The sequence below is a fragment of the Colossoma macropomum genome, unplaced genomic scaffold, assembly GCF_904425465.1.
Source record: "Colossoma macropomum unplaced genomic scaffold, Colossoma_macropomum, whole genome shotgun sequence".
Lineage (NCBI taxonomy): Eukaryota > Metazoa > Chordata > Actinopteri > Characiformes > Serrasalmidae > Colossoma > Colossoma macropomum.
The window spans coordinates 13,313,265-13,331,460 of record NW_023494810.1 but is presented as its reverse complement, the minus strand read 5'-3'; the positions used below and the strand labels follow the sequence as shown (position 1 = coordinate 13,331,460).

At 36.3% G+C, this 18,196-nt stretch overlaps 2 protein-coding genes across 2 annotated transcripts in view; one reads left to right on the top strand and one right to left on the bottom strand.

Annotated features, from left to right (window-relative positions):
- Positions 1 to 4,660, bottom strand: part of dgkab (diacylglycerol kinase, alpha b) — a 29,282-nt gene extending 24,622 nt beyond the window's left edge. Inside the window, exons 1-3 of the mRNA XM_036559467.1 lie at positions 4,586 to 4,660; positions 2,946 to 3,109; positions 1,519 to 1,595 (exon numbers count right to left, since the gene is read on the bottom strand). Of these exons, the coding sequence (XP_036415360.1) occupies positions 1,519 to 1,595; positions 2,946 to 3,021 (153 nt within the window). The 5' untranslated portion in view covers positions 3,022 to 3,109; positions 4,586 to 4,660. The remainder of the gene's footprint in view (positions 1 to 1,518; positions 1,596 to 2,945; positions 3,110 to 4,585) is intronic.
- Positions 4,661 to 9,184: 4,524 nt separating this feature from the next.
- On the top strand, positions 9,185 to 16,073 carry si:ch73-190f16.2 (SOSS complex subunit B1-A). Its single transcript, XM_036559791.1, has 6 exons — positions 9,185 to 9,792; positions 10,555 to 10,693; positions 12,097 to 12,168; positions 13,144 to 13,219; positions 13,311 to 13,359; positions 14,931 to 16,073. The coding sequence occupies exons 1-6, from the start codon at positions 9,714 to 9,716 to the stop codon at positions 15,086 to 15,088; spliced, it is 573 nt and encodes a 190-aa protein (XP_036415684.1). The 5' UTR covers positions 9,185 to 9,713; the 3' UTR covers positions 15,089 to 16,073.
- The last annotated feature ends 2,123 nt before the right edge of the window (positions 16,074 to 18,196 follow it).

Below are 18,196 nucleotides of genomic sequence, written 5' to 3'. Positions count from 1 at the left end.
AAAATACAAAAATGTAGATTTATATGCATACGCTGGAACCTTATATGTTTGTGTTCAAGTTCCTTTGAGATTGAAACTGCTAATAATCAAAAATTGCCTTTATTTTTGCTGTAATCTGATGTACTAAAAGTACATTTCTGAGTTTGTGCCCTACTGTGCTGCCTTTTAACATAGTTAGAGTACAAATAATGTTTGAATCACATGCTTTATGAACAAAGTAATGCTCTTGGTGTAGTTTAATGTATCTAGTTAAGTTAGCTTGGTTGCTACCATGCTTTAGCTTAAAGGGGATTCATCCAAAGTGCCTAACAACACAGCTCCTTAAAGCCACATTCAGAAACCACTGCAAGTTCATTTGAAGTACTGAACTAATTATTCAGTAAGTATTCAATTCATATAATAAAATCATTATTAATAATAAAATAAACATTTTTGTGTTTACTAAAAAAGTAAACACAGCATATACAGCAAAATAATTTAAAAAATAGAGCAAAATGTTAATGTTTATAGTTACTTTATATTTGATAAGCTTAAATAAAAGAAAAAAATAAATATTAATTGAGGCAACTTGTTAGGCTTTAATTGACTTATTAGGAAAGCTTACCTGCAACCTCATCACAAAAGCTAATGTCTGAAGTTTTCAAAACAGTTTCTAAATCAACAAAAACCATTTTGGAAACAAGTGCGGCAGTAGGAGGAAGTAAAAAAATAAAGTTCCTGGGCTACAATCAACAAAGGTATGTTTGGAGAAAAAAGGAATTATTTAGTATTTGATGAAAAGAACACCGTGCTGACTGTTAAGCATGAGGATGGGTTTATTATGATTAGGTAGGGGTTGTGTGGCAGCCAGTAGCACAGGAAACAGCATGGATAGATGGGAGAATAGATTCCACTAAATATCAGCAAACTCTGGAAGTAAATGTGACACAGACAGTCAAAAAACTAAAGCTGTAAAGAGGCCTCTACAACATGACAATGATCCAAAACATGCACAACACCTCGCAATCCATCATAAAATACTTTAAGAAATTCAAGCTGAGGCTTCTGGAATGGCCCTCGCAGTCACCTGACCTGATCTATCGGTATATATTAAACATGCTGTGCATGTCAGGTGGTTCAAGAATATAACTAGAAGTGTTCTAAGAGAAGTGGGTGAAGAAGTCATTCAGAGTGGTTTGGTGTAAAATGCTCCATTTTAGAGTCAGAATTGTTCACAGTGCTGGTGATAGGAACCAGACGTCCACCTCTAAAAGCTTCCTTACAGAAAGTTATAACATGAAATGGTTACGAATACACTGCCTGATGCTCCTGACACTTTAATTTATTGCAAAAACATATTTGATAAATACATTTGGAATATATTATTTTCTATATGGGATCTCAGCAATTGAATTATGCTGAATCGTGTAATTCCCCTTTAATGTTTGGTGCTTTAATTAGAATCCAGAGTGCTCATCATATTCATTAGAGCCATTTGTCTGAGATGAACATACAGTGAGATGTAACTGTCAGCCTTACCTCCCCAAACCTGTGATGGACCAGCTTTCCACCAGCATTAAAGTCTTTCATCACATCTTTCACCTTCATACTGCTGTCTGAAAGTCAACAGAGTGCGGCAACATGTAAAATACAAACGCTTCCATGACATCACATCTCCTCAAACTGTGATACTGTGGAAAAAAATAATTAAGAATTCTGATCTGATTGATTAATTAATTAATTAAAGTATCATTATCAAGAAAGACTGAATTTCTCCTGCATTTTTGGAAATAAAGAAGCTTAAAGGAGCATGAAAGTTTCACTCCCCAGTCTGTACAGTCCATGTATGTAAACTAAGCTGCAAAAACAGCCTGTTTTGAATTCGCCGTTTCTGTGATGTCACAGGAACCAGCTTATTTACAGATATCCATCTACTCAGACTACAGCAGTTTCACCCCACCTACTTGCACTGAAGTTATAAGCAGTGTTTCACCTCTGAGTGCTTTTGAGGCACAACAGAACAGAACATACACTACATGGACAAAGTATTGGGACACCTACATATTACAGCTACTAGTGCTTTTATGGCATCCCATTCTAAATCCATAGGCATTAATATGGAGTTGGTGCCCCTTTGTAGCTATAACAGCTTCCACTCTTCTGGGAAGCTTTCTACAAGATTTTGGAGAGTGTCTGTGGGAATTTTTGCCCATTCATCCAGAAGAACGTTTTTGAGGTCAGACACTGATGTTAGACGAGAGGGTCTGGCTCATAATCCCCGTTCTAGTTCATCCCAAAGGTGTTTGATGCATTAAGATTTCCCTTCACTAGAGCTAAGGGGTCTAGGACAACCCCTGAAAAACAACCCCATAGCATTATCCCTCCTCCACCAAACTTTACAGTTGGCACAATGCAGTTAGGCAGGTAACATTCACCTGGCATTCACCAAACCCAGACTCGTCCATCAGACTGACAGAGAGAGAAGCGTGATTAGTCACTCCACAGAATATGTTTCCACTGCTCCGGAGTTCCACTGCTTTACACCACCCATCTTTAAAGTCACTGAGCTCATCAGTACGACCCATTCTACTGGCAGTGTGTCTCTATGGAACCTGCAGGGCCATGTGCTTAATTTTATCCACCTGTTAGCAATGGGTGTGGCTGAAACACCTGGACTCAATAATTAGGAGATGTGTCCCAATACTACTGTCTATGTAGTGGAGATTAGTCTTGAAGACACAGTAACAAAAAGCAGCCTGTTTAATTCTAAGGTACACAAACTGGTCAAGTAAAAATAAATTATAACAAATGTTATCAGTGAACCTCAGAGGGAAACAAATAAAGTACAAGAAAAATGAAGGATATGGGCCCTTTAAACAAGCAATCAATAAATGAGCCACTGAAAGAATGAATGATTGATCTCATTGGTTATACGATCTTTGGTCCAGATTATAATAAAGACTTACATTCCATATATTCCTGCAGCTGGATGAAGTCGACTGGACTCAGTCCACTGGGATCTGCTACAGATACGGAGGCCATTTGTCACAGGTCGTTCACACCCTGGCTGTGGGCAGAGAGGCAAACCTGCACACACTGTTTTTTTTCTCTAAACTCAAATTCTGTGGACCTACATAGAAAAAACAAAAGATGCTTTTGTAAAATATATAAACAAATTATTCCTTGTAGTTGAACATGATAAGGCTTAAATTACAGTAATTGCATGGAAAACAATGCTAAATGATCAAATCAAGAAACAACTTAGAAGTGAGTTCCACAGATTTCTCTAAACAAAGTCATTCAAAGTGGTTTAGTGTAAAATGCTCCGTTCTAACGAAACTCTTCACAGTGGCAGTGATGGGAACCAGACGTCTGAAGAGTATAATGCCCCAGAAAAAGCTCCCTCGCAGAACGTTATTGACACTGACACATCTGACACATTAAACAACTGCTAATTCACTTTATTTGTTTTTGTGATGTATTTTAAAATGTAACACGTTAAAAATGTGGAAAAAATGACTATACTGTTAGGAGTGACGATGCATTAGCCACAGAAAGGCAACACTCTGTTCTCTGGCTTTGATTTATGCCAGTAGGATTACACATACATTAACATGGAGTATTACATAAGATTATATGTTAAATGTCACTGTTAAAAAGGAAAAAAAAAAACTGAAGCAATCAAAATCAAGCAGGATTTGCTCTTTATTCTGACAGGCATCAAACATACCTTCCCCATTCTGCACATTCATACTCTGCACTGGGTGCTAACTGACATGTATGTCTAAATAGACTTCTCAACAAGCCCAAAATAAACAACAAAAAAAAATCCTATTTGTGTCCATTTAAAACTACATTCCTGTGAGTGCAGTTTACAGAGAGGAAAACTAACTACAGGTTAATTTAAAGGGGAAATCCACCAATTTTTCAAAATATCTGAATAATTCAGTGTTTGAGATGTAAACAGAGTGATTCAGAGTGGTTTGGTGTGAAATGGTTCTGATTTCTTTACAGTGGTGCTGATAGGAACCAGGGGTCGCCTGGTTGACTACAACACAAATTTAGATATTTTATTTACCAGTGAACCTACACGTCTTCTGAGCTTTTATATGGAATGATGGTAAAATGGTTAGAAATCTGAAAAAAATATGTTTTCTTTGGGAACTATCACAACGCCCTGCATGTATCCCTCCACCATGAATAGTTTAAAATATACGGATTAGAACACATTTTAAGACAAAACCTTATCACAAATTATCATAAAACAATGTAGGCTGTGTATTCATAACCATTTCATGTTATAACTTTCTGTGAGGGAGCTTTTAGAGGTGGAAGTCTGTTTCCTATTACTACCACTGTGAACAATTCTGACTCGGTAAGTTTCTCTAGAACAGAGCATTTCACACCAAACCACTCTGAATGACTCTGTTAACATCTCAATCACTTAACTATGTAGATTTTTTGAAAAATTGGTGGAGTTCCCCTTTAAACTGGCTGTTTGCTTTTAATATAGCAGCTAGCAAGGATGAATGAAAATCACCTGATTGCCTTTGCCCATCCCCTCCTCTGAAAAATAATGAACAACTCCAGTTTGAAATGGTCTTACCTCAATGCTGGCCAAGTGCTGTCTGGTGAAGTGAATGGGGGGATTAGTTCTCTCAGGATTAAATGTTATTCAAAGGTGTGTTCACTGTGAGTGCAACATTCCAAACTGTTTCCATGCAGCAAGCGCTGCGCTGCAAAATGACTATGTGCACGGGTCAGTTAAACCTGCAATCAATTCTGTTGCACAATTACACTCTTACAAAACCAAATACTGACACAGTAATCGATATCTTTGATATTTACGTAGTGTGGCCAATTATTAAGTGGGAGTACTATAGGCTACACTCTTAAAAAGATGGTTCTTTAAGGGTTCTTTAGTAAAGGGAATGATTCTGTTTAGAACCATGAGTTCTATATAGAATCATTTCATGCTTAAATGGTCCTTTGCAATGTTCTTCAGATTGATGCAGAATGTGTTGCATATGGTTCTACAAGTAACCTTTTAGAAAATGGTTCAATATAGCACCAAAATGGGTTCTGCTATTGTTACTACACACTTAAAAAGCTGGTTCCTCATTGATTTTTTAGTAAAGCAAATGGTTCTATGTAGAACCTTAAACACTCAAAGAACCCTGCAAGCGTTCTTGCAGAATGCTCTAGATGGTTCTATATAGAACCTTTCTGAAAAGGGTTCTATAGCACCAATAAAGGATCTGCTATTGTTTCGACATCATGTCTATAACAATACAAGAATCCTTTTTTGGTGCTATATAGAACCATTTTCAAAAAGGTTCTATATAGAACTATATACAACACATTCTCCATAGATGTAAAGAACTATTTTACCATGCAGAGAACCATTTAATAATGCAAATCGTTCTTTGAGTGTTCATGATTCTATTTAGAATAATACACATATACAACACATTCTCCATTAATCTGAAGAATCATTTCACCATGTAGAGAACTATTTAGGCATTAAATGGTTTAATGTAGAACTCATGGTTCTAAACAGACTAAAAACCCTTGGAAAACCATCTTTTTTAAATGAATGCACTTAGCTTACTTTCATGGACTTCCATGCTCATCAAGTGTTTTGATATGGACTTCTTAGGCCTATAAGAGTCTTATGCAGCATTCGTGACAGACCTGTGCAGTGGAAACACACAGTTCAACAGCGAAACGTTGCACACTGTTTTCTTGTGGAACGCAGCCAATGCTCAGGATTACCACAGAGATTAGTAGGTTGCTGTAATGGGTTGTTGGGAAATGACCAAGCAAAACAAGGAACATGATGCAGAAATCTGTGCAGGTTTTCATGCCCTGATTGCAAGTTTTTGAACATATCTGAGACAATAAAAAGCAATAGAAATGTAAATGAAAAGCACAATAGAGGACCATGTGGTATTAACCATAATAACATACAGTTACTATGAAGAGTATACAAACCAGTACAGAACACACAGACTTGCCTGGTTAAGAAAGAAAGCCTGAATGTGCCAAGCTTTTACTTTCGATATGCTCCAGACATTCAAAACTTTCTCAAATCTCAAATATAAAACAGTGTCTCAGACATCAGACAGCATATGTGAGGGAGCTTTTAGAGGTGGATGTCTGGTTCCTATCACCGCCACTGTGAACAATTCTGACTCGATAAGTTTCTTTAGAACAAAGCATTTCACACCAAACCACTCTGAATGACTCTGTTTACATCTTAACCCTTTAAGCAAAAATTTTGATAAATTAGCGGAATTCCCCTTTAAACATTGTCAGACAGTGGGATATATTTGGAAAATGTAGTGATATTGAAAATTATCAGTATTGCTCAGCATTAACCTAACCTGGGAGAACATTCCAGTGGAGTAGACTGTTGAGCAGACCTCACACACTTACAGCACTCGTGATCCACCGCAGATGCTCAAGGAAAGATCCAGTCATCTTAAACTGTACTTAACAAACCTTCTTACTGTATTACAGTATAACTATAATCTGTGCCATAATGCTTATTTGCACAGCTGTACAAATGTTAATTTTTACAAATATTCATATCATCCTTTGATATACTGTATATAACGGTTATTATACTATATTATATTACATTGTATTATATTATATTATTTTATTTTTCTTCTTAGACCAACATTTGTATAGACATTCACATCTGCATATGTACAGATATTCCACATCCCTTTAGCTCTGTTCTCATTGGTTCTTTATTATTCTTTATCATTATTTACTCTATGTATTATATTCTTATTTTATTTGTCTCTTAGTTAAACACTTGTTAACAGTCCGTGTGATTGTCTGGTCTGTTCAGTGTGTTATATGTCTGGTCTGTTCAGTGTGTTATACGTCTGGTCTGTTCAGTGTGTTATATGTGTGACAGACCAAGAATATTTTTTAGCTAGCATCAATTGTATAATTTAAACTATGGTCATTCAAAAATGTTCTAACACCTGCCCCTCATTTTATCCAGTATTATTCCTCACCATTACAGGACTTGACTCGAGGACGTTACTCAGGTACTTGATTCAGGGTCTTCAGGGAATTTAATTTAAAGACTTGGTCATGGATTTGATTTGTGGCATTGATTCTGAGACTTGATTTCAAGACATGATTTGGGAATTTGATATTGGGGACTTGATTCACAGATTTAATTCTGAGACTCAACTCGGATATTTGATTCAGGGACTTGATTCAGGGATTTTATTCAGAGACTTGATTCATGGACTTGATTTGTGGAATTGATTTGAGGTCTTGATTCATGGACTTGGGACTTTGGGATTTATTTTGGGGACATAACTCAGGGGCATGACTTCTGAATTTGATTTGGGAGTTGATTCAGAGACTTAATTCATGGACATGATTTGGGAATTTGATTCAAGAACATGATTTGGGCACGTTATTCAAGGATTTAATTCAGGGATTTGATTCGGGACCAAAACTTGGGAATTTGATTTGGGGACGTTATTCTAAGACTCATCTTGGGGACGTTATTCAGGGACTTGATTCAGGGACTTGGTTTGGGGACTTGACTCTGGGATTTATTTCGAACACATCACTCGGAGACTTGATTCCTGAATTTGATTCGAGGAGTTGACTCAGAGACTTGATTCATGGACTTGATTTATAAATCTGATTCAAGAAAATGATTGGGGGACTTGATTTGGGGATTGAATTCAGAGACTCAGAGGCACATTATCCTGAAACTCCACTTTGGGGACTTTCATGTATGTTGTTTTTGCATTCCTCCATTGTAGAGAGAAAATCAGTGAGGCTGGTTTGAGCTCTGTGTGAAAGTTTCCTAAACTAAAGGAAAATACAGTGTATGAAGGAAGTGTATCAAAAATGAAGCCATAAATGTAATTGACTTCGGTAATCTGGTCTGATCCATTAAAAAGATTAAGTTTGAACATTTGGCAGGTGAAACAGCCAGTTCTGCTCTTACTATGGTTTCAGATAAGCTTACAGGGTTTCATACACCTAAGAATATTTTCTTAATATTTCTGAAAAAAACTCTAAACAAGCATTTTTGGGTCCTTTCTTGGGATTTGTAGTTTTCTTTTTGACCTCACCAAAAGCCTACAATTTACTTTCATCCCCCTTTTTTTACAAGCCTTCTCTACATTTGGTTTATTGTATTAGAAACTAACAGGCTACTGAGCTGGTCTTGAAGGTCAAAAGAATCATAGTTTACATCAGGAGAATTATTATGTGGGCTCAAGCAGACCTTTACCTGTTTCCTGTCGGGACTGTTTCTTTAAAACACAGAATTAAATGAAAAAGATTAAATATATGAGTATAAAATAAATATCAGATGGAATTCAATATTAAGCACATAATGCCTTAACATGCTACATATGATGCAGCCTGTTTATTATAATAACATAACTACATTTGGAAAAATATAAAATAACTTATCTTGTTCATCACATTATTTATAAATGCAAACTGTCTGTTTCACACAGTTTCAATTATAATATATCCAGAACAATCATATGTGTGTTTTACCATGTCTCGGTTATAACAATCGCTAAACTATTTTGGCGCGCTTTTCTTAAAGGGAAAGTCCACTGAAATTTTTGCTTACAGGGTAAACAAAGTCATTCAGACATTGTTTTAGTTGTATTTCCCTGGCTCCACTCACCACTATTGTAAAGAACCATGACTACAACACAAATATAGCCATTTTATTTACTATCCCAAAACCACCAGTGAACCTACACGTGTCTTATGAGTTTTATATGGAATGTTAATGATGATAAGAGAGTTAAAAATCTAAAAAAAGTTTTCTTTGGGGACTATTTTGCCTCACAACGCCCTGCCTGTACCCCTCCTCTATGAATGGATTAAAATTCCTTTTAAGCCAGAACTTTATCACAAAACTATTTGTCTCAGACATCAGATAGTGTATTCATAACCATTTCATGTAATAACTTGCTGTGAGGGAGCTTTTAGAGGTGGACGTCTGGTTCCTATCACCACCATTGTGACCAATTCTGACTCGGTTAGTTTCTCTAGAACAGAGCATTTCACACCAAACCACTCTGAATGACTTTGTGTATATCTCAAACATTCCATTATGAAGAATTCTCGAAAAATCGGTGAAGTTTTCCTTTAAGACCTTGTCCACATGTGAAAGCAGCTTGCTTACGTCATCGTTTGCGGAAAAACAACAGCTAAGCAGCGTTCAGCAGGAGACAGTTAGCACAACAGGCTATCTAGGCTAGTTCATAATGTCTTGAGCAGCAAAGCTTTCAGCTAGCGTCAAAAGAACTGACCATTTTGAGTGGTAACAGGTCAGGCGTTGTTGGGAAAGTGTTAAGTTAGTGCGCAGAGTCGGTATATGAAGTCGACAAGTGTTGGTTAGTGCGCTAGCTAATCCTGTCGTTTGCGTCAAGTTAGCTCAGTTAACCTAGCCTAGCTGCTAAACAACACTGTTTTTTAGAAGTCAGAGTTAGTACAAGCCTTTTGGACTGTGGAATAAGTTACACCAGTCTGCTTAACCAGGAAAGTCTGAGTTAATATCCAGGTGGTCAAAGAAGACGAGCTCAAATGTCCAGTGAAGAACAGCTGGCCATGTTGTGCCCAAGTTGTGCAGATATCTCCTCCAGCTAAGAGCGTCTGGATCTGAATGAACAGTCACATTCAAACTACTGTAGATTCATAATACACTAAAGTAAGAAGACATGACGACGGAGACATTCGTCAAGGACATCAAGCCAGGACTTAAGAACTTAAATGTCATCTTTATCGTGCTGGAAACAGGTGTCCACAACCTATACTCCTGTTTAAGAGATTGAGAACCTAACTGTTAGACTGTGTACTAAAGTTCTGCTGTTTCTTCTGAAATGAAGGGTATTGATAAATAGACAGTTGGTCCCCCTTTGCTGCAGTAACACCCTTTACTCTTCTGCACACTTATAAAAGATGGTTCTCCATGGGTTCTTTAGTGTATTTAGAACTGTAAAACCATTTAATGCTTAAATGGTTTTTCAGACTGATGGAGAATGTGTTGTATTTGGTTCTGTATAGCCCTAAAAAGGGTTCTTCTGTTGTTACAAGCCTTTTTGGTGTTGTATAAAACTATTTTCAAAAAGGTTCTATATACAATCATATAAAACACATTCTCCATGCAAACTATCATTTAAGCATGAAATGGTTCTAAATAGAACCACAGCCTTTACTAAAGAACCCTCTCTTTAAGTGTCTATGAAGGCTTTACATTAGATGTTGGAACATTGCTGTGAGGACTTGATTGCACTCACCACAAGAGTGTATGTGAGGTCAGCTCTCGCATCAGCTAGTATGAGGTCATTGTTAGAGTCCTATTAAATAGATTACACTGTGACCTTTTGTTTTTCAGCTGCGTTTTCAATCAGGAGAGTAAGGTGAATCAAAGTAATATCAGAAAATTAATCTCCTTTCAGTCGGCGGTGCTTACACAACACATATCTGGTCATTAGAGATGAAAGCGAATTAATTTTTTTGCCTGATGCGGTCTCTCTCGATTCTTTTTTTTTTTTCAAGGAAGGGTCACGAAAACCAAAGATGGGCACGAGGTGCGCACCTGCAAGGTGGCTGACAAGACAGGCAGCATCAGCATATCAGTGTGGGACGAGGTAGGAGGACTCATCCAGACCGGTGACATCATCAGGCTTACCAAAGGGTGAGACTTTTTTTTAAGGTGGAGTCATTTCACATAATTGAAAGTGTGCTGTATTCAGTCCAAGAGGTCTACACATCACAACTATACTGTATATTCTGAAAGTTTAAATACATCTGTCCTGTGTAAAAACAACTCAATTAAATAGGGAAATTCAGAAGGAAGTATAAGTATTAGTAGTATGTAACAAAATGTCAATGTTAGATGCAGCCCCAAAAGTACATTTATCATCTACACTATTGAAATATAAAGGAGGGAATAGGCAAGGCTAGTTCATTTAAATAGAACATTTAATTAAATAAAAACCAAGGAACATCAAAAGGAAAAATAATGACAAATTGAAAATTAGTAAAAATAAATAAATAAATAAATAAATAGACACTGGCTCAAAAATAGTAAAACAGATATATAAAAAGAAGTACAAAGTACGTGAAGCCAAAATAAAGGAGAGGAGAATTCTGCCATTTTTTCAAAATTTCTCCATAATTCAATTGTTCAGATGTAAATAAAGTCATTCAGAGTGGTTTGATGTGAAATAGTTCATTATAAAGACTCTTTCTTTACAGTGGTGATGACAGGGTGATTCTCACTTTGCAGTGACTACAGCACAAATATATCCATTTTATTTAATACCCAAAACCACCAGTGAACCTACATGTCTCTAGTTTTATATGGAATGTAGATGATGGTAAAATAGTGGTAAATCTGAAATAATAAGTTTTCATTGGGGAATGTTTTGCCTCACAGTGCCTTGTATGTACATGTCCACCATGAACAGATTTTTTAGGCCAAAACATTTCATGTAATAACTTTCTGTGAGGGAGCTTTTAGAGGTGGATGTCTGGTTCTTATCACCACCACTGTGAACAATTCTGACTCAGAAGTTTCTCCAGAATAGAGTATTTCACATCAAACCACTCTGAATTACTCTGTTTACATCTTAACCATTTAACTATGACAAACGTTTGGTGGAATTCCCCTTTAAGTTGAATTGAATTACATTTACATTTGTTTTATATTCTGTATAGACAGATTCAGACCTGCTTTTTTTGTTTAAGTGTTCGTTTTGATGTCAAGAAATGACAAAATGTAAGAAGGAAAAAGTGTTCTTAACTTTGAATGGAAGTTAATGGAACAAGTAATTGTGGAGTATTCCTGTTGGCCCATTCACCATGAGATTTTAACACAATGTAAAGGGCAGCTGACGTTTTTAAATTACGTGAAAATATATTTCCACAGTTTGTCCTCTTAAGTTACTGCATCTGTCCTTTTTTTTGCTTTGTTAATGTATTGTCTGCGCTGCAGTTATAACTCTGACTTTGGATACAGTTGACTTATACTAACGTGTAAATCTAATTGAGCTTTTAGTGTTACTCTGCTAGTCTATTTTTATGTTTCATTTTCAGGTATGCTTCAGTTTTCAAAGGCTGTCTCACTCTGTATACCGGGAGAGGAGGGGAGCTGCAGAAGATTGGAGAGTAAGTACTGAATTTTGATTCGCTAAAGATTTGCCTTTGATAAAATTCAGGCCGCACTTGCTGTGGCACAACATAAGAAAAAACATTTTATTAGGGCTGTCGAGCGTTTGAAGTAATTAATCGCACTATTTTGTATAGTTAATCGCTCAAATTTGACCCTAAGGAAAAAAAATTTCCATCTGAATAGCAGTGCATGTTGTTACAGCTGTATGAGTGGACAAAATCACCTTCATCAGAATGTATTGATTACTTAATAATGCAGTTACTGTTCCATTGTGTGAATGCAGAACCTGAACATGAAAATGAGTGAACACAGTTTCATCACTGATGTCCAGTGAAAGCTTCATGTGTTCATATATATCATATATAGTAGGTGATTCAGCTCCTCCTTGATTGAAGCCTCTCGCTCTCATTCATACAGCTTGTGGATTCTTGTTAGTGGAGGCTCTCCAGGGAAGCTGGAGCTTTAGCTGGTTTGCTGCTTGTTGATTTATCCGTAGTTCTCCCGTGAGCACTGTCCAGCGTAGTCTGCTGAAAGTATCACTTTAAAAGACATTTATAAGCTGTAATTGAACAACAGTGCTTCAATCACAGATTCTGTCAGAGCAACATACAACGCTTTAACTGTGTAAAAATTTGTGTTAGTGTACCCTGTTGATGCGTTATTAACCAGTTATTTTTGACAGCCCTTAGGGCTTACTTGGGGTGGGTGTTACAGCAAAAATAATACTGTGATACTTCAATACACATCATGTTATTTTGTTTAATAAAGTTGGAACAAACAAAGCATCACCAGCACCATATTAGAAAATACCATCAAAAACAGTGATATTTATTCAGCGTTTCACATCACACTAAACCCAGGGCTAATTATGCTCATTTTCTAATGAAACATGCAGTTGTTCTTTAATTGCTAACTAATTATGCTGTTCTCATGTACACATCCACTAACCAATGTGTATACTGATTTTCTAGGTTCTGCATGGTGTACTCTGAGGTGCCAAACTTCAGTGAGCCTAATCCAGAGTATTTGGCACTAATGAACAAAACGGTATATTTGATTTTCTCTTTGTTTTCAGTCTACTTTTAAAGTTGACTTGATGTAATGTGTTGTAGTAAGTAACTCTGTTCTTATTGATTAGGGGCTCAATGACCAAGGAAACAACATGAACAGCAGCGGTAATGGTTCAGGTATTGCTGTTAAGTTTTTCTTTTTATTGTACCTGTGGAATCTGAAAACACTGCTTTAGAAAACATTTCTTAAAGACAAAACTTTCTTTTTTTTCCACTTTCTTAAAGACAGTGTTAAGCAGTGCTTAGCAAAAACACTGGTCCTAACAGTGTTAAAATTCAGTTAGTTGTCTAATTTCATTTAAAAAGGGCATTTAACAAATTCACATCAATTGGATATTAATCTTTTTATGTCCGGAGTACTATCAATAACACAAATATATCTAGCCAACGAGGTGCTATTGTTAGCAAACGGAATTTTCTTCTTGTATAAATTATTGTTTGTTTTTACTGCATATAGTGTGTTCTCCACATACGCGACTCACATCTAGATGCTTGTTTGGGGGATTTTTCAGCCATGCTAAGTTACATCCATGTGCTAACGACAGGCTAGTTGTTTGTCAGACAATGCTGACAAGCACACCAGTGCCCCCTACTTTGAGCTCCACCTTCACAAGACATTGGATTGGTGTGGAAATTTCTACACTGTTTCTATTGTATATGTCTAGATTTCCACCAACATTCAGCCCAAAATTTCTGGGTTGTTCCCAGATATTCTCATTATGAGATCACATGTTTTCCATCAAATTCAGGAGCAAAATGAAACTAATTTCAGTAAAATTAGCCGAGATGAACGGTTACGCGTTAAATAAATCAATTTCGCATTGAATTAAACTCTGATAGGCAAATTTGCATCTTTGCTACTGCTTTAACTGCCTTTACCTCTGAAGGGGCAGCACTTCATATAGCAGTGCTTAATTTTAGTAGTTTTAGCACAAACCTAATATTTCCTCCTCATTGACTAATAAAAAAACATATAAAAAGAGAGACTGTGTGATACACTGTCAGTCAGGAGACTGTATATTATTATTACCCTTACTTTTGTGTTGTGACTCCTCCTGGTAGGTGAGGTAGCCAGCTTGCTAATGGCTATGCTGGCTCCTTGGCTAACTGCAGTCACCCCACTGCTGCCAACCTTGCCAGTTATCTGCACTTGATTTTGCTACAGATCAGTGTGCAGCACTACCGCTATGAGTATATAATCATGTGTAGTTTTGTTCACTTTTGTATCAATACTGTTGATGAATAGTGCGGCAACTAGCTTGCTATGTGCACCAACATGGAGGATTTTTTTTCTTGCCAGCCTCAATCACGCCCATTTCGCAGGGTGACACAAACTGCGAAAGTCTAGTGTGACTCTGGCTTACTGGACTATACTGTCATTCCTAATAGTAACATCGCCATCTTGTGGAATAAGAAATGCATTTTGATAATCTGTTAGTCTTTCAGTGGACTTCATATACATTCAAAATATTAATGATTAAACAATAACATTTAGCTTCTTGGGCTTCCATGCATCAGTACTATATTTAAACCCAAAGTATTACAATATTACATTGTATTGATTTACAGTTTAGTGAGCCAAATCCAGAGTACATTTGATTTTTCCTCTGTTTATTGGCGAGTGTGTGTTGTCTAGTCTGTGAGAGTAATTACTGGCTTACCACTGTTCGTTCTGTTCTGCTTTAAAGGTAATGACACTACCAATGGAAATGGAGTAAATTCTCAAACTGCCAGCTCCACTAACGCGCAGCAGGGCGGGCGAGCAAGCAGTGGGAACGGAAGCAGAGCTGCAGCAGGGAGCACTGTGAGTAATGGAAAAGAGACGAGGCGTTCTGCCAAAAGATGATCGGAGCACAGAGCTTCTCATCTACCAGCAACAGTGGGAGATCATGGGCTTCCCTGAAGGCTCTGGCCACTGAAATACTCAGCTCATTTTATCACCCAGCTCACAAGCAGGTAAAGCAAGAGGAAAACTGATTTTCATCACCAAATTTGACATTTGGGGGGAAAAAAAGTGTCAAGTTGTTGTGTTAAAAAGATATGAGCATGTCCAAAAGAGCAAAAGAAACATCTGGAAATATGCATCCTACACAAATGGTTGACTAAATGTGGTTTGTCTTTAATCCTAAAATGCTATGTTAAAACTGTAGTTCCATTTCCTGTATGAATACATGCATTCCTGGTTAGTCTGAAAGGACCTTATTCTACCCTCCTTGACTACAAGATCAATGTTGGCCAAGAGGTCCATTTTTAAGTTTTTAGAAGAGGTAATGAATGTTATTGGAAAAGTAAATGTGCAGAATGTGAAATATGCCCTCTAGTTTCATTTCACCTCTGACACATTTATAAATATAACAAACAGGATGTCTCTGACACTAAAGCTGGCTTTACAGAGTGAAAGTTTCATGCAGCTGTAGTTGAAATTTTTGTGAAACTACATTGCACTTAAGTTGCATAATGTAAAGGATCCTGCAACTCTCTTGAAACAGTTGCAACAAGTTTCATGAAATGGCCAATCAAAATACTGATAACTTGTAACTTTACTGGGAAGCTGAAAGGAGCCTCCTGAGCCACAACAACAAATAAACGAGTTTCTTGAAGCTAAACGTTTCTGAAACCAGCTGGTTTAACGTGCCAGCTAACGCTAACAGTTACTTAAATGGCTGCTAGATTCAAATTCTCCCTATAGTAAACCATATATATGTGTGTGTATATATATATATATAAAATTACTGTTGTCAGAAGAAAACCTTGTATCTCCGAAACGGTAACTTTACAGGAGAACAGAAAAACATGTAATGTAAGTCAGTGGAACCAGAATTTTTGCAAAGTCATTTTGGCTCTAGTCCATTCATTATGAAATTTCTGTACAATGTAAAGGGTAACAGGTACTTTCAGATTTTCAAAAACTAAAAGACATATATATATATATATATATATTATATATATATATATATATATATATATATATATATACACACACACACACACACACATAGAGAGAGAAACTTTGCATAAAAGTTTCACAATTCAAAGCCAGCTTTAGGTGAGTAAACCATAAAGCAGTCTGTGCTCAGCATCAAGTTTTTATTTTGTTTTTGGGGGTGGTGGGGTGGAGTTGGGGGGTGTCACTCAAAGCTGCATTAAAATCATACAATGGAAATTAAACTTGTCACCTGAATAACTTTTTAGAAAAGCCAAAAAGTGGTTGTGTACCATTTTAATAAGATGGGGATTCATACATATAGTTAACAGTAGAGTTTGTTCAAAATTACTTGCAGTAATTTGTGTTGGGAGCTTTCTGATGTGCTAATGTCTGTTTTCCATTCACGTCTCAGCCTTTTCCATATTAGTAAAAACTACTTTTGTATGTTATGAATTTTGTGTTAAAAGTTGCAGATCCACAAAACTATTATGAACTCCTTTTTAAATTGTCCATGATGAGAATTACACATGCTTGGGAATATTGTAATATTGTTGGGAAAAATATAATGAATATTTTATTGCTTGTCTGTGCAAGCAACTGATTTGTTGCTTTTTTTGTTTTTTTAAGCACATTTTTAGTTTAAACTCAAGCAGAAAAAAACTACCATCACATACTGGGGTCATGTGCTAGTTTTATGTTTCTCAAAAAAATAAAAAAAAATGTATATTGTTAAAATTGTTCAGGTCACAGTTGTGTATAGCATCAACAGGTCTAGATTGACTATTTTGCTATTCATTTGGTTCACACTGGGCTGATTATTTAAACATACTTAATATACATGATTACGCAGTGATGTAATATCCCTCTACATTCTGTGTGGACGGATTTGGAGGCTGACTTTTAATAAAGTTATTGTTTTCCATAAAAAAATAAATCATAAATATCTCCTCTTCTGCCTACAAACACAAATGTTTTAGAATCTGCACTTTCCACACAATTTCTCCACGTTTCAATGAGCTATAAGCTCAATTTAAAATTTATTTTATACTGTTTCAAATAAATGGATGTTGATTTTATAGACAATTAATACACATCTATATACAGAAGAATGTGTAAGTGCTGTAACAAAGAAAACCAATAATACAAAACAACAATAAGAACACCACATGTATTAAGCAATAGCTCTTTATTGAAACCAGTTCTGTAGCCACAATACTTCATAACAAGACTCACTGCCTGCTGTATACATTGTACAAAACCGAATGTTCATGTCAGGTAAACAGAGCTTAGATAATACAATTTTTTTCCTCAAAATCAACTTTTACCCTTTCCGAACATTTTCTGTCTGGCTATTTGTTTGCCAGAATTGCTCAATACAGAAATAAACAAGGCCGGATGTTTCCAAAGACTGGGGCTTTATGAGGGATTTCTGTGATTGACAGCAAGGCTGAATGAGAAAAATTCCCTAAACTGACGAAATGCCCAATCAAAATCTCCAGACTCAAAGTCTCACAGGTTCTAGGACGTTTACTGAAGTGCTCAACGTCATGTTGAATCTGTGAGGTTGCGAGTGTACAGAAAGCACTAATAAGAGGGGACGTCAGCTCCATACAGACACCTAATAACTGCACGAGTAGTGCATTACATACACTACCATTCAAAAGTTGAGTCGTTAATAATAATAATTATTATTCTGCCAGAATGTAAACAGATGGTTTATTCATAATTTAAAGTATTAGGGAACAATGACTACTTATGAAGTGGGTAAGCAAATATTATCAAAGAATAAATTGTAATCATCTATATTTGTCATTTCTTGTCACAGAATTATTATGAATAGCTGTTCCATCAGTGGGATTTGGTCACTGCTTTTCAAATATCAGGCATTCCAGATATTTGACAGGTTCATTTTTGCTTTCTCATCATCTACAGCTCCTTTTTTTTCCCATTTTCTACAAATTGTTTGACACTTATAAAATGTTTGCATCATAAAAGCATTTTGTACACATATTTGCAACCAAATTTTTT

Bases quoted from the DNA above. Each gene is read 5' to 3' on its own strand.
- si:ch73-190f16.2 (XM_036559791.1), top strand. From the start codon at position 9,714: ATGACGACGGAGACATTCGTCAAGGACATCAAGCCAGGACTTAAGAAC. The intron at 10,694-12,096 runs GTGAGACTTTTT...TTTCATTTTCAG, and splicing joins ATCATCAGGCTTACCAAAGG to GTATGCTTCAGTTTTCAAAG. The intron at 12,169-13,143 runs GTAAGTACTGAA...CTGATTTTCTAG, and splicing joins GAGCTGCAGAAGATTGGAGA to GTTCTGCATGGTGTACTCTG.